General features: G+C 39.2%; 1 protein-coding gene across 3 annotated transcripts in view; it reads left to right on the top strand.

The window, feature by feature from the left end:
* The window catches only part of LOC141103572 (uncharacterized), a 64952-nt gene that overhangs the window by 14861 nt on the left and 33939 nt on the right, over nucleotides 1-16152 (top strand). For 2 of the 3 annotated variants that reach the window (XM_073593314.1, XM_073593312.1), the window contains 3 exons: nucleotides 7813-7860; nucleotides 8289-8333; nucleotides 9840-9884. In XM_073593314.1, coding sequence (XP_073449415.1) covers nucleotides 7813-7860; nucleotides 8289-8333; nucleotides 9840-9884 — 138 coding nt within the window. The remainder of the gene's footprint in view (nucleotides 1-7812; nucleotides 7861-8288; nucleotides 8334-9839; nucleotides 9885-16152) is intronic. The other variant, XM_073593313.1, reaches the window with a different exon arrangement.

The raw sequence follows: 16152 nt of genomic DNA, 5'->3' as shown, positions 1-16152 counted from the left end.
CTGGTGGTGAAAAGTTTACTGCATATTTAAACAAATTCACTAGGGATATTCACCTGCAGTGAATTGTTTAATGTCACATTCACTGTTTTATAAATACATCTTTAAGTGTATGTGCCATAACTCCCAAAATGACAAAAATACTGCAAAATATCACTCACCAACTCATTGAGTAATTACTCTATCAGTAGTTCAGGATTTCTAGTGTACCATAGTCCTAAGAATAAGAGAAGGTGGACAGGTGATTTTAAAGAATTAATTAGTTGATTTCTAGTAAGAATATTTTCTGCTAGGGTAAACGCTAATTGTTTATTTACTAAAGAAATAGAGACTTCGCTTAGTGAATAAGGTGAAGCTGTTTTCAATGTAATCATCCAATCACATACAGGCAAAAATCCTGTTTGTCTTTTTCCTATGTGCATGATTTGGCATTCAAAGTGAACAAAGCTTCATCTAGTTTACGAAGGCTAACCATACATGGCTTGGTGTATCTCATTCAGTCCCACAGGCTGATATAAAAAAATCAGTCTATTGCCCATTCCAAGCTAAACACAGTGGTTGAGGACATCTTGACTGCTGGCTATTGTATTCACCAATCACACCACCTGCAACTGTCTGAATACCTGAACATCTAATAAGATGCAGACACTAAAATAGCAAAGAGCTAGTGCGCAAAACCACACTCACAGAGACCGTGGACAATGATAACCAAAATTAGAGCAGCTGCCAGCATATGAGGTGTCCTCACCCACCCTAATGAACAACGTATTAATGGTGAAAGTATGTGGCGCTAATCTAAGTGTACCATTCACAATGATGGACGAAAATACAAAGTAGCCAAACACTCAGTACTACCTTAATATACAATACACATGTTGCCTATAACCAATAAAGCAACCAATGAATACTTGGAAAGGGTGAATATGACCCAGTGTGCATGTTGTATTCACATGAACACTGTACTACAGTAAAACACTCCTATTTTCTCTCGTGGAGGAGTAATAAACTATACTAAAGTGTTGAATGCTAGTGGTCATTCTAAATAAAATAATAAATAAATAATCCAATGTTCCTAAAACGCATTGAGTAAAAATGTGGTCACAAATATTAAATGAATATAGATGGTGAAAAAATATTGACGTTAAATAAATAACAATTCATAAAATAAATACAGTGTGCATAATGATCGACAACAATGGGTGATTAAGTGTAAAAAAAGTGACAATCGTGAAAATATATGCATATACAAATGCGATAATAAAAAATATTCCAAAATTCAACACCCCTCCCACCTGAAAAAATTAAATTGCTAAAAATAGAAAAAAATATATAAATTAAAAATTAAAATAGAAACTGTGACATGTGATGTGATCAAGTCCAAATAAATGTTGCTTCATGCAGTGCGATTCTTGATATCCAAACAAATAATCAATAGTAACATGCCAGTAAGGTGACTTTGTGCTGAAATCCTTCACTTCAAATCTGGTGCGACCCACAAGTGTTTCCCCCAGCCTCTCACCTCAATTAGCGGCCCCCAATGGGCCAAGTCAAGCAGATGGTTAATGCTTATGTGCAAGGTCCAGAAGCTGTTCACCTCCTCCAGAGGGTATGCGTGGGTACCCTTTTCGTCCATCATTGTGAATGGTACACTTAGATTAGTGCCACATACTTTCACCATTAATACGTTTTTCATTAGGGTGGGTGAGGACACCTCATATGCTGGCAGCTGCTCTAATTTTGGTTACCATTGTCCACGGTCTCTGTGAGTGTGGTTTTGCGCACTAGCTCTTTGCTATTTTAGTTTGTTATTTTCTCAATCCTACTAGTGCTGCATACCATGGAAGTGTTCCAGTTTTTAGATAACAGAACTTTAGACATTGACACAGTCTTTAACAAACAAGAAACCAACCAGGTAGGAGATATTGAGAATGGCTTTAGAAAGATAGGACATCTAATGGAGAAAAAATCAATGCCTGGTGGGACCTGATAACACATGAGAAATATATCAAGGATAAGATAGTACCCAGGAGACTCCGCTGGGAGGTACCTATAAATGATGGCTTAGTAGATAAAGAATCTACTGATGAATGGTTCCATTTCTTCAATGAGAAGGGCTTAGAACTATTGGAATTTCTGAGGAAGAGAAAACAAAAGAAAATTAGGCTTTTAAACAAAACCATTGAAGAAATTAAAATTACTTTGGAACCTTCCAAAGAATTACCAGAATTCATTGCGTTATCTAAACAACTGAATCGTGATATAGAACAAAAAGATAAAGAAACTGCTGCACGGAAAAGAAAGAAGTACCAGAGGGATATAAAGGATTTCAATGATGACCTTGTGTTTAAATGGAAAAACAAAATTGAAAAGGTAATCATAAATTCCAATAACAGCACCCCAGTTAAAGAAGTAAAGATGATGGAAATTCCAAATGAAAGAAAAATCGATGAACCCCTACCTAGTAATAGAACTCAAGCAAACTACAATACCTACAATACCCCTCAACAACAACAAAGATGGAAGGGCAATAATTGGAAAAAACCTTTCTGGAAGAACAATGGACATTCCAATAACTACCAAGGAAGACCATACCATCAGTCCCCATGGGATAGAAGATCCCCTCATCCCAGGTGGAAAAATTATGAGAACAATGGAGAAAGGAATAATCAATACCCTGATAGAATAAGAAGAGAGGAAAGATCTGGAAGAGATGATGGATATTATCGATACGATAACAGAAGAAGAGGAGGTTCTCCCCCACGCATGGATTACTACACCATTCCGGTACAGAACAGATACGAACAGTTGCAAAGACATGATGATGGAGGGAGATCCCTGTGGCATCCTAATCAACATTTTGATAGATATGAACGAGAGAGAACACCATATCGTTTTTTAGAACAACGCCACCGAGAATCTCCGAGACGCAGTATCGAGAGGATCCTCCACGGAGATACGACAGGCGTACCCCAAATCCCAGCCCGGACAGAAAAATGAGAAGAAGAGAAGACAGGAGACAAGAAGGACAGAGAGATTAAGACAGGGGGGAGCAACCAAGAAACACCCCAAGAAGATCTGTAGAAAAGAGGAAAGGAAAAAACGAAAAACGAGAAGAGGATGCCGAGCAGGAATCAAAAAACAAAAGGAAAAGAGAGTATTAGGGGAAGGTATCATTAATATCAGTGGGGTGGAATTAACACAGGAAAAAATTAGGGTTCTTGATAAAGGCCTTAAATTCGCCCCAAAGAAGAACCTTAATAAATTTAATGTGTATGTGGACATCAATAAATTCATCAGGAGTTTGAATATAAAAAAATATATGCTTAGTAACCCATTAGAAAAAAGAAGAATGAATATACCGGACAACAGTGGGACTATATTCAGCAATCTGAGGAACAAATCTCTTTTCAATCCACCCACTGGGAATGATGGACACATAGAAGTTTTTAAAAGAATGATTTTAAGTGATTTACAGGAGTTAAAAATAAAGAATATGCGTGATTCAAGAAGTCTAACAAGTGGAATAAAAAAACTAGAAGCAAGAAATGATATTGTAATAAGACAAGCTGATAAGGGAGGAGCCATAGTTATTCAATCCAAAGTCGACTACAATGAAGAATTAAATCGACAGGTCAACGATAAGGATACCTACCAGTTATTATTAAACAACCCAACGACAAGATACAAAAAAGAACTGGCTAAGGTTATTCAAAAAGGAGTGGATAAAGGCCTCCTAAAAAAAAAGAAGCCATATATCTACAGCCTAAAACTTGCAAGGTACCCGTAATCTATACGCTACCAAAGATACACAAGGACAAATGCAAACCTCCAGGAAGGCCTATAGTGAATGGGATCAATTCGGTAGGAGCACGAATTGGTGAATACATCGACTGGTTTTTACAACCAGTGGTGAAGATCACGAGATCCTACTTAAGAGATACTAAACATCTTATCCAACTCCTTAATGGAGTTATCTTGAATGACGGCCCTATCTATTTGGCAACAGCAGACGTCTCATCCCTGTATACAGTCATCAATCATGAAGAAGCTATACAGGCAACAAAGTGGGCTTTGAGAAAGCTGAGTAACCTGAAATGTAAATAAAGAAGATACATATTAGATTGCTTGAAATATAGTTTAGACTCTAATTATTTCTGGCACAACAATAAATATTATAAACAGATATGTGGAATTGCAATGGGTGCAAAATATGCGCCCAGTGTCGCTAACCTTTACATGTCAGAATGGGAAGAGGAAGCATTGTATAACAATCGACCACAACAGCTGTTATTTTACAAACGTTTCATTGATGACATTTTTATAATTTGGAACGGAAATAGAGAAAGCCTTAGTGATTTCTGCTTTAACCTTAACACTAATAATAAAAACATAAAACTAACCTGGGAAATTAGTAATGAGCAAATTAATTTCCTAGATCTTCAAATAAAGAGAGAAGGCATCAAGCTATGTACCGAGACGTACTTTAAAGCAGTAGATAGGAATAGCTACCTACCTCTGGATAGCTGTCATCATCCAGTATGGCTAGAGAACATACCAAAAGGACAGTTGGTTAGACTGAGAAGAAACTGCACCAGTAAAGAGACATTCTTAGAACAGGCCAAGATGATCGGAGAAAGGTTTGTCCAGAAGGGCTATGAGATGAAATTCATTGAAGAAAAAATCAAGGATGTTAGCGCAATGGACAGAGAAAAATTGATACAGGATGGGGAAAAAAATCCAAACCAACAAGAGAATGTACCCATTATTATGGATTAATATATCCAACATAAGCAAATTGAAAAAATCGTTAAAAAACATTGGGATATTATTAAAATGGATCGACATCTAGGGCCTATTCTGTCTAACCAACCGAAATTTGTATATAGGAGAGCTCCGACTCTAAGGGATCGCCTGGCAAAAAATGTTCTAGACCCCCCAAAAAAGAAAAAATTCTCCTTTTTTGAAGGAAAGGGGTTTTATCCTTGTAAAAATTGCTATACCTACAGACATACGAGAGAAGACAAAAAGAAGAAATCAGGTTTCACATCGACCGTTACGCTACAGAACTATGAGATAAAGGATTTCATCTCGTGTAGGAGTGAAGGTGTCGTTTATCTTTTGGAATGCCCCTGCCGTATCCAATATGTCGGCAGAACCAAAAGAGCACTATGGATAAGACTAAAAGAGCATGGACGTAACATCAAAAAAAGCTTTGATAAACATAGTCTATCCAAGCACTATGCACAGTATCACAATAGTGACCCCTCATCACTCAAAGTGTGCGGAATAGAGAAATATAAAGCCCATTGGAGAGGCGATAATACAATTATTAAGATTAGTCAGGCTGAGTCAAAATGGATCCATGAATTACGGACTCTAACGCCGTCTGGACACAACATAGATTTTGACTTGAACTGTTTTATCTCCAATTTTTAACTGTAGTTTTAAAAATAATAAAATTTAGATTTTTAGTATTTATTTTACGTTTTTAATAGTCTTCATCAAATATTGGTTGATTGGTAGATTGTGTCCTTGTATCTGGGATTATTGGGTAGGGATTTGATTAATTGGATTTTCTCCTTTCCGACATCAATATTAGGAGATTAAGATTTAAGTTTGGCCATGATCAGCTCGGTTAGACTATACCAGTTGTGAAGACTTGGCTTGTGTTTTAAATGTGTCCATTATCAGATTAGGAGATTCATTTATTATGATCAATAATTGTTGAGCAAGACACTTCCTAGTTAGTTGTTTCTTCCCCATATTTTTTCTTATAGGTTCCTTGTGTTTTTCCTGTTATGTGTGTTAACTATTGTAATAGTTGCCATTTGTTGAGTCACCACTAGATGGCATAAGGGAATTAGTAGCTATTTTTAGCAGTGCTATTTTAACAATTTTAATATTTGTTTTTATGCATATTATATTAAGGTTTTAATATAGGCTTTTTGATGTATAATATACTTTGATCGATTGTGTATGAAGCATTATTCATTATCCATCATGAATTGCCAGCAGTATCTAGTCAGCTAGTCTCAAATATACACATAGGATCGGAGTCAAGCATTGTTTACATCGTTGCCATGACAGCGGCGCCGATATAAACTGGTTAGCAGGCACCGGACTCCTCATCCCTTTGATAAAGTCACGTGGTGTGACGCAACGCGTCAGGGTAGGAGGAGCCAGGTGCCGACGCTTCCCGGGGACGGCCGAACCCAGAAGCTCTTTTCGTTTCTGCTGTCATTTGCGTTTTAAACCGTAAGTTACTACATATGTTTATTAAACTTCAATTGAAATACTTCACTATGGGAGCATCTCCTTCTTATTGTCATTTTTGGGGGTCTATGTGAGCGGTGTTGCCTACTATAGAAAACCTGACCCACGCATACCTTCTGGAGGAGGTGAACAGCTTCTGGACCTTGCACATAAGCATTAACCATCTGCTTGACTTGGCCCATTGGGGGCCGCTAATTGAGGTGAGAGGCTGGGGGAAACACTTATGGGTCGCACCAGATTTGAAGTGAAGGATTTCAGCACAAAGTCACCTTACTGGCATGTTACTATTGATTATTTGTTTGGATATCAAGAATCGCACTGCATGAAGCAATATTTATTTGGACTTGATCACATCACATGTCACAGTTTCTATTTTAATTTTTAATTTATATATTTTTTTCTATTTTTAGCAATTGAATTTTTTCAGGTGGGAGGGGTGTTGAATTTTGGAATATTTTTTATTATCGCATTTGTATATGCATATATTTTCACGATTGTCACTTTTTTTACACTTAATCACCCATTGTTGTCGATCATTATGCACACTGTATTTATTTTATGAATTGTTATTTATTTAACGTCAATATTTTTTCTCCATCTATATTCATTTAATATTTGTGACCACATTTTTACTCAATGCGTTTTAGGAACATTATGCACATTGGATTATTTATTTATTATTTTATTTAGAATGACCACTAGCATTCAACACTTTAGTATAGTTTATTACTCCTCCACGAGAGAAGATAGGAGTGTTTTACTGTAGTACAGTGTTCATGTGAATACAACATGCACACTGGGTCATATTCACCCTTTCCAAGTATTCATTGGTTGCTTTATTGGTTATAGGCAACATGTGTATTGTATATTAAGGTAGTACTGAGTGTTTGGCTACTTTGTATTTTCGCCCATCATTGTGAATGGTACACTTAGATTAGCGCCACATACTTTCACCATTAAGATGCAGACACTGTTGGGATGATCATTTTCTACCTGGCTCAGTCAATTTTAGATTGACTTTTGTTGAGCTGGGTGGTGCTTGCAGGACCACTTATGGCTTGAATTTTGGCCAATTCAGCAGGAATCATCTGAAATTCCTCCTGTGTATGGCCAACTTAAGCTAAGTAAAAGTTTAATTTGCAAAGCAAACTGTCTGTATTACATTAGTAAACCAAAACCCTCAGTTCCCTTGTCTTCCAATATAAAGAGAACCTGTTCCAAGAAAGTAAGGAGATAACGCTGAGACTGATGAGTAAGAATCATGTAAGTGACATACCTGTACACTTAGAATGGGGGATAACTTGAAGATTGAATTAGATTATTATTGTCCTCAGGAAAGAATACTTTTTGTGTTTTAATCTTCATTCACAGGTGCACTGGGACCATTAGTCTGTGAATGGGCTGTGTGTTTATGTGGCTTGAACCACTAGTTGGTGTGTGCATACAGCCCATTGAAGCCTATGAGAACAGGGTCCTGGCCTTACTATAATCATTTTTGTAAAGAAATATACTAATGATCTTTTTGGGATTTTGCTTTTTCAGCAAAAACTGGGAATAGACGAATTAAAGATGAAGCTTATTTGCTTATTGGTAAGACCAAAACTGTATAGTGACAACTAAGACATTTTATTTTGTTTTTTATGTTACATATCATCATATTTTCCAATGCACCCCTTTGTAAATACATTTTTATTAAGCAATTAATAAGGACTACCCTTTTTTTTTATACAATTTGGTATATTATTGCATTGAAATATGTGTGCCTATAACAAAAATGAGCACTATATCAATGAGACCACCACAACTATTTAAAGAAGAAACCAACCACCCTACTCATGTAAAACATACTGTATATAATTTATTAAATACAATGATATGTCTTGTCATATTGTATTAAATAAATGGTGTATTACCTATGCATGTCTCTCTTTACTGTATTATATGATGATTTACACGATTTCTTTATGTATAACATTAATTACCCATATATACTAATTCAAAATAATATCATCCAATAGGCAGGGGGGCTTTTACAATCACCTTGCCTGCAGAAAGCCCTCGAGGTATGTTTATATCATATCATCTGTAAATTAGAAATGGCAAAAAAAAATAGACCACGGGGGTTATTTACGAAAGGCAAATCCACTTTGCACTACAAGTGCAAACTACAAGTGCAAAGTGCACTTGGAAATGCAGTTGCTGTAAATCTGAGGGGTAGATCTATAATGAGGGGAAGCTCTGCTGATTTTATTATCCAATCATGCAGGGCCGTTTTTAAGGCAGGGCAAAAAGGGCAGCTGCCCTGGGCCCTGTCATTGTTGTGGGGCCCAAAGCAGCTGCCTCATACTTGCCAACTATCCCGGTTTAAATTCCTTTGTCCCTTGAGGTTGTAGTCCCGTGCTGTGTCCCAATATCTCAGTGTAAAGTGCGGCTACTAATGCTGCCCAGCTCTGTCCTTTTGTTGTGTACAGATGACTCACCTGCAGACCCTGTGTTTACATGTAAATTACCAGGATTCATATGTAAATAGTGGCGGCATTCATATGTAAATAGCGGCGGGCGGCGGCATTGATATGTATATCATTCCCCACTGATGTCATATCCACAGTAATCTCTAGCAGCCAATTAACAAGCAGAAATCATGTGCTGTAAACTCTAGCAACTAATCAGTGAGCCGTAATGTGTGCTGTAACCTCTAGCAACCAGTCAGTGAGCAGTAATGATACACCGTAACCTCTGGCAACCAATCGCAATAGCTGCCTGATCTGATTCAGTAAACTGATTTTGAGTCTAGCTGCTATTTAGAGCAGGTGGAGAGCGAAACTGCATGGGGGGGGCCCAAGAAAAGTTTTGCCCAGGGTCCAATCAATATTAAAGACGGCCCTGCAATCATGTGCAAGCAAAAATGCTGTTTTTTTTTCCTTGCTTGTCCCCCTCAGATCTACAGCAACTGCACTTCCAAGTGCACTTTCAGTGCAATTTCAAGTGCACTTTGCACTTGTAGTTTGCACTTGTAGTGCAAAGTGGATTTGCCTTTAGTAAATAACCCCCTGTGTCACATTGTTTAGGATTATTGGTTGCTATGGGACCAAAATCTGAACTGTTACATACCATTTGGACATTTGTCTTATACTAAACACATATTTTTACTAAAGAGATTTTTACAGATTTATCAGTGAACATTATAATATATCTTCATGCTATTTTAATCAAGATGAACCGCATGCAGATATAAGAAACAATATTTAATCCAGTTATTCAGTCAATAAAATTCATAAATGTTTTTGACAGTGACAGCTGCAGAATAGTAGAAGGTTATTGACCAATCTCTTGGGAAAAGTCAGGTCTGCTAAGGTTGCCTTTATCTCAATACTTCATTAACACAATGAAAAATCTTTTGGTGGGTGAAAAAGTATATAGATTTACCTGGCGTTTAACTCTTAGCATGTCATAAATTATTCACAGAAATATATGAAGGTATAAACAGTTTTGCTATTATTTGTGCTTTTTCAATAAATGTTTGTCATGTGGATATGAGTTGTTATGTAAACCTCTGTATTTCATTTCAGAATATTGCGGATATATTAACTGACCTTGACTATCTTTATTGTAAGGTAATTCTTTCCTAGATATTATTATACCATATTCAAAAATAAAAATATTAGGGAATACTACAGCTCTGGCAAAATCCAATATGAATGATTGAGAACATTCCCCAAGCAAACCAGAAAAATCAAATTGTTCATTGTGTTAGTAAAAATATGTGTGTCACTACTTCATACATATAGTTACATAGTTGGTATGTTGAAAAAAGACACAAGTCACTCAAGTCCAACCTGTGGGTGTGATTTTATGTTAATGGTACATTGTATATGTACCATTAACTGTATGTTGTGGTCGTTTAGGTGCCCAATGGTTTTTTTAAATTATCGATGATCCCCACTGAAACCACTGCTTGTGGAAGAGAATTCCACATCCTTACCGCTCTTACAGTAAAGAACTCTCTACGCAGTTTAAGGTTAAACCACTTTTCTTCTAATTTTAGTGGATGGCCGTGTGTCTTTTTTAAATTCCCTTGCGTGAAAAAGATTTCTCCCTATTGTGGGGTCAGTACGGTATTTGTACATTGAAATCATATCCCCTCTCAAGAGTCTCTTCTCCAGAGAGAATCAGTTCAATGCTTGCAGTCTTTCCTCATAACTGAGATCCTCTAGTCCCTTTATTATCTTTGTTGCCCTTCTCTGGACCCCCTCCAGTTCCAGTACATCCCTCCTGAGGACTGGTTTCCAAAACTGGACGGCATACTTCAGGTGCGGCCGGTCCAGGGTCTTGTAGAGTGGGAGAATTACTGTTTTATTTCTGGAGTTAATCCCCTTTTTAATGCACGCCAATATTCTGTTGGCTTTTCTTGCAGCAGCTTGGCATCAGTACGGTATTTGTACATTGAAATCATATCCCCTCTCAAGAGTCTCTTCTCCAGAGAGAATAAGTTCAATGCTTGCAGTCTTTCCTCATAACTGAGATCCTCTAGTCCCTTTATTAGCTTTGTTGCCCTTCTCTGGACCCCCTCCAGTTCCAGTACATCCCTCCTGAGGACTGGTTTCCAAAACTGGACGGCATACTTCAGGTGCGGCCGGTCCAGGGTCTTGTAGAGTGGGAGAATTACTGTTTTATTTCTGGAGTTAATCCCCTTTTTAATGCATGCCAATATTCTGTTGGCTTTGCTTGCAGCAGCTTGGCATTGCATGCCATTGCTAAGCCTGTTATCTACTAAGACCTCTTGAGGTTCTCCCCCTAGCGAGTAAAATGCATTCATATTTTTGGCACCCAAATGCATTATTTTACATTTTTCAACATTAAACCTAATTTGCCATGTAGTTGCCCACCCCATTAATTTGTTTAGATCTTTTTGCAAGGTTTCTACATCCTAGAAGTTATTGCCCTGCTTAGCTTAGTATTGTCAGCAAATACTAAGATTGAGCTGTTTATCCCATCCTCCAGCTCATTTATGAATAAATTAAATAGGATTGGTCCCAGGTCAGAACCCTGAGGGACTCCACTTACTACCCCAGACTATTCTGAGTACTCCCCAATTATCACCACCCTCTTGCCTCGCCCCCATAGCCAGTTTTCAATCCTTGTACTCACCCTTTGGGCTATGCCGACAGACCTTAAGGTGTGCAGTAAACGTTTATGGGGAACTGTATTAAATGCCTTTGCAAAATCCAGATACACCACATCTACAGGCCTTTCTTTATCTAGATGGCAGCTCACCTCCTCATAGGAGGTTAATAGATTGCTTTGGCAAGAACGATTCTTCATGAATCCATGCTGATTACTGCTAATGACACTGTTTTCATTATTAAAATCTTGTATATAGTCCCTTATCATCCCCTCCAAGAGCTTGCATACTATTGATGTTAGGCTAACTGGTCTGTAGTTCCCCGGGATATATCTTGGCCCTTTTTTAAACATTGGTGCTACATTGGCTTTTCTCCAATCAGCTGGTACCATTCCAGTCAGTAGACAGTCCATAAAAATTAGGAACCATGGTCTGGTTATAACCTGACTGAGTTCCTTAAGTACCCTCAGGTGCAAGCCATCTTGTCCCGGTGACTTATGTTAAGTTTTTCAAGTCTACTTCTAATGTTATCCTCTGTTATCCATGAGGCTGCTTCCTGTGATGTGTTATGAAGGTAAACATTGCAGACTTGGTTATGGAATCCCCTGTTTCCCTTGTGAAGACTGAGGAGAAGAATAAATTCAGAACCTCTGCCATCTCTCCATCTTTTGTAACCAGATTCCCTTCATCATCCTTTATGGGGCCAATATGTTCTGACCTCCCTTTCTTACTATTTATATACTTAAAGAATTTCTTGTTTTTTTTTTTACTCTCCTCCATTATGTGCTTTTTGTGATCTATCTTAGCTGCCTTAATTGCACCCTTACATTTCTTGTTGCATTTTTTGTAAGGTTGGAACGTTAATGATGACCCCTCAGCCTTGTAATTTTTGAAAGCCTTCTCCTTTGCTTTTTAATACATTTTTTACATTAGAGTTAGGCCACCCAGGACTTTTGTTAGCTCTTTTAAATGTATTTCCCATTGGGATGCACTGGCCAATGCCTTTATTTCATATGCTCTTAAAGCACACCCATTTCTCCTCTGTATTCTTTGTACCCAGGATTTTATCCCATTTAATATTTTCTATCAAAGAGCACGATTTAGGGAAGTTGGCTCTTTTGAAATTCAGTGTCTTTGTATTACCCTTGTGCTTCCTATTTCTGTGCCCCGTATTTCCACATCCACTATTAGGTCTGTATTGTTAGTAATCAGTAGGTCTAGTAATGCAATTTTTCTTGTTGGTGCATTCACCATCTGACACATTAAATTGTCCTGCTAGACATTTAGGAAATGGCGAGCCTTGGTCGAATGCACGGTTTCTTCCGCCCAGTCTATGTCTGGATAATTAAAATCCCCCATTATAATGACACTTCCCATCCTTGCCTCCATTCCAAACTGTGATAGAAGGTCTGCCTCCCCCTCCTCCCTCTGCCTATGCCATACTCCCAGCATTACATTCCTCTTAGTTTCCTCCCCTTGAAGCTCTACCTATAAGGATTCCACCTCCTCCCCTGCTACATTAGTGATGTCGTTCCTCATATTCACTTACACTTCATTTTTGATATACAGACATACCCCTCCCCCTTTTTTACCCTCCCTGTCTCTGCAAAATAGGTAATAACCTTGAATGATTGCCAGCCAATGATTAGTGCTGTTGAACCAAGTCTCTGTAATTCCTACAAAATTGAAATCCTTCTCATACAACATCAGCTCTAGTTCTCCCATCTTGTCAGCCAGACTCCTGGCATTAGTGAACAAGCCTCATAGTTTTGTCTGGTCGCATGCTATCTCCTTGTTAGTTGTTCTGAACCTGGAATATGGATTTGTTAATTTACTTACCTTGGGTTTAAGTACTCCAGTCATCCTACCACGAATGCCCCCAATACTACCCTCTGAAATGTGTTCCTTGCTGGCTATCTCTACATCTAGACCCTCCCCCAACGCCTAGTTTAAAAGCCCCTCTAACTTTTCGGCCATCTTCTCTCCCAGCCGTGTTGCACCCTCCCCATTTAGGTGCAGTCCGTTGCTGCTAAACTACCGAGAAGTCGGCCCAGTTCTCCAGGAACCTGAACCCCTCCTTTCTACACCAGCTCTTCAGCTACTTGTTAACTTCCCTAATCTCCCGTTGCCTCTCTAGTGTGGTTCGAGGTACCGGTACTATTAATGAGAATACTACCTTGTAGGTCCTATTCCTCAATTTAGCTCTGAAGGCCCTAAAATTGTTTTTTAGGACACTCCATCTTCCTCTGACTTTGTCATTGGTGCCAACGTGCACCATGACAGCTGGATCTTCCCCAGCTGCTCCCAAAAATATGTCCATCAGATCCATGACATGTTGAACCTGAGCGCCCGGTAAACAACATACGGTTTGGCGCTTCAGGTCTTTGTGACGGATTGCTCTCTCTGTCCTTCTGAGAATTGAGTCCCCTACCACCAGAATCTGTCTTTCCTTATCCTCGGCTTTGCCCCCTCCCTCACTAGAGGAGTTTCTCCCCTGGCAGCTAGGGGCATCACTCTGCTCCAGCAATGCTGGTCCCTGACTGGCTTCACGTATGTCATGCAACGGGGCATATTTATTGGGATGTTCCAGCCCAGGATCGGCCTCCCTGACTCTTTCCCCTCTACCCTTCCTGACTGTCACCCATCTACTCTGCTCTGGTGCTTGCACCTCTTTGTCTCCACCTGCCTCTGTGCTGGCCCCTGCTGACACCTGCCGGGTACAATCCCAACTCTCCTTTAGTATGGAGAGTCTCCTCAGTGTTGACAGTTGCTTCCCTAGATTCAGAACCTGTGCTTCCAGGGAAACAATGTTCTTACATTTTGCACAGCAGTAGTCGCCCTTGGTCGGATGATCAAGGAACGCATACATGCCACAAGATGTACAGCGAGTCGCATCTCCATACCCACTGGGCATCGTACCCACTAATTTAATGGGGGATTGGGACATTTACTCTGTCCAATTAACTAACAACTAGCTTCCTGACTCTAATACTGAACAATACACTGGCACTTACAATACACTGGCACTCACAGCACATGGGCACTCACAGTACTCGGGCACCCACAGTACTTGGGCATTCACAGGACTCGGGCACTTACAGTACATGGGCACTCACAGAGCACAAGCACTCATACAATCTGTGCTTTTATAAAACTGCTTGATACTGTGTGGGGGATTTTTTTTTTTTTGTTATTCAAATCATTTATAGAAACAAATATCTTACCTATCTAAGGTAACATTAGTGCTGAGGAGCTGGCGCTATGTGAGGTCTATCGATGATCCTCATGAACTGTGATAGTCTTCAGATAGATCTCGGTGTTCCTGTGGAGCACCTTAAATCCTGCACCCAATCTGTACATGGGCCTTTTACTTCTGCCTAAATCAAAATTAAGACTCCCTTTGGGTGATAAAATGCATGTAAACCCAAAAAGAAATTTTTATATTGTATTATATTTCAGCTCACCAGTCCTTAGATGTGATGACTGCATTCGTTTTTATTTCCCAGGTTTTTTTCCTTTTAATTTCATCTGGTGCTCCTTCCATTAGTACACTTCCTGTTCTAAAGTGATGATTCTTTCCTACTATACTGTATATATGGGGAGCAGGGTTATCACTTTGTGCTGCTTGCTGCTGATCTAGACAACAAAACACTTTCCCCTCACCTTGCCTCCTTAGCATAGAGGGGAGATGTTCTGTAGTCCAAAAAGTTTCAGTGTAGCAGAGGCAGGGTACACAGGAAGATACACACTCACTGGATTTTTAGTGGACGAACAGGTATTTTTCTATGCTTGCAGCATTTGTAAAGATGCAAATCATGGAGAAATGTGAATTTATTTGAGAGAGATACTAAATATCGTTTTTTTTTTTATTTTGCACATTTATAGAAACATAGAAAAAGTGACAGCAGAAAAAAAAAAGTGGTCCATTGAGTCTGCCCGTTTTTTCTTTTTTTTTAACCACTTGCTGTCCGCGCTATAGCCGAATGATGGCCACAGCGCGGACCTGAATTTCCAGGAGGCCGTCATATGCCGTCATAGGCCCTTGCAGGGCGCGCACTGCGAGCGCTGTGATCGCAGAGTCACTGAAACTCGGGTGATCACAGATCCGAGTAAGGGGCCGATCCTTAATGACAGCTGATCACATGATGTAAACAAAAGCTCGGTAATCGCTTCTTTTTTCTCCTCACGCTGACAGCGTGAGGAGAAAAAAAAGCTGATCACCAGCTTATGTTCAAGGGACATCGGTCCCGAAGAGGAAGAGGCAATTCTGCCTCATCTGTGCACACCAGTACCTCCTGCCAGTGCCACCTGCCATTGCCACCTGCCAGTGCCCATTAGTGCCACCTATCAATGCCCATGAGTGCCACCTATCAATGCCCATAAGTGCCACCTATCAATGCCCACAAGTGCCACCTATCAATGCCCACCAGTGGTGCCAATCAGTGCCACCTAGCAGTGCTGCCTATCAGTGTAACCAACCAGTGCTGATCAGTGCCCATTACTGCCACCCATCAGTGCCCATCACTGCCACCTATCGGTGCCCATCAGTGCCGCCTCATCAGCGTACATCAGCGTGAAGGAGAAAAATGACCTGTTTGCAAAATTTTATAACAAAATATAAAAAAATATAATTTTTTTTAATTCAGTCTTTTTACATTTTTTAACAAAAAATAAAAACCACAGAGGTAATCAATTACCACCAAAAGAAAGCTCTATTTGTGAGAAAAAAATGATAAAAATTTCATTTGGGTACAGTGTAG

Source organism: Aquarana catesbeiana, linkage group LG07 (genome assembly GCF_042186555.1).
Source record: "Aquarana catesbeiana isolate 2022-GZ linkage group LG07, ASM4218655v1, whole genome shotgun sequence".
In the NCBI taxonomy this organism is placed as follows: domain Eukaryota; kingdom Metazoa; phylum Chordata; class Amphibia; order Anura; family Ranidae; genus Aquarana; species Aquarana catesbeiana.
The sequence above is the reverse complement of the archived record's forward strand: the minus strand, read 5'-3'. Positions and strand labels throughout refer to the sequence as shown.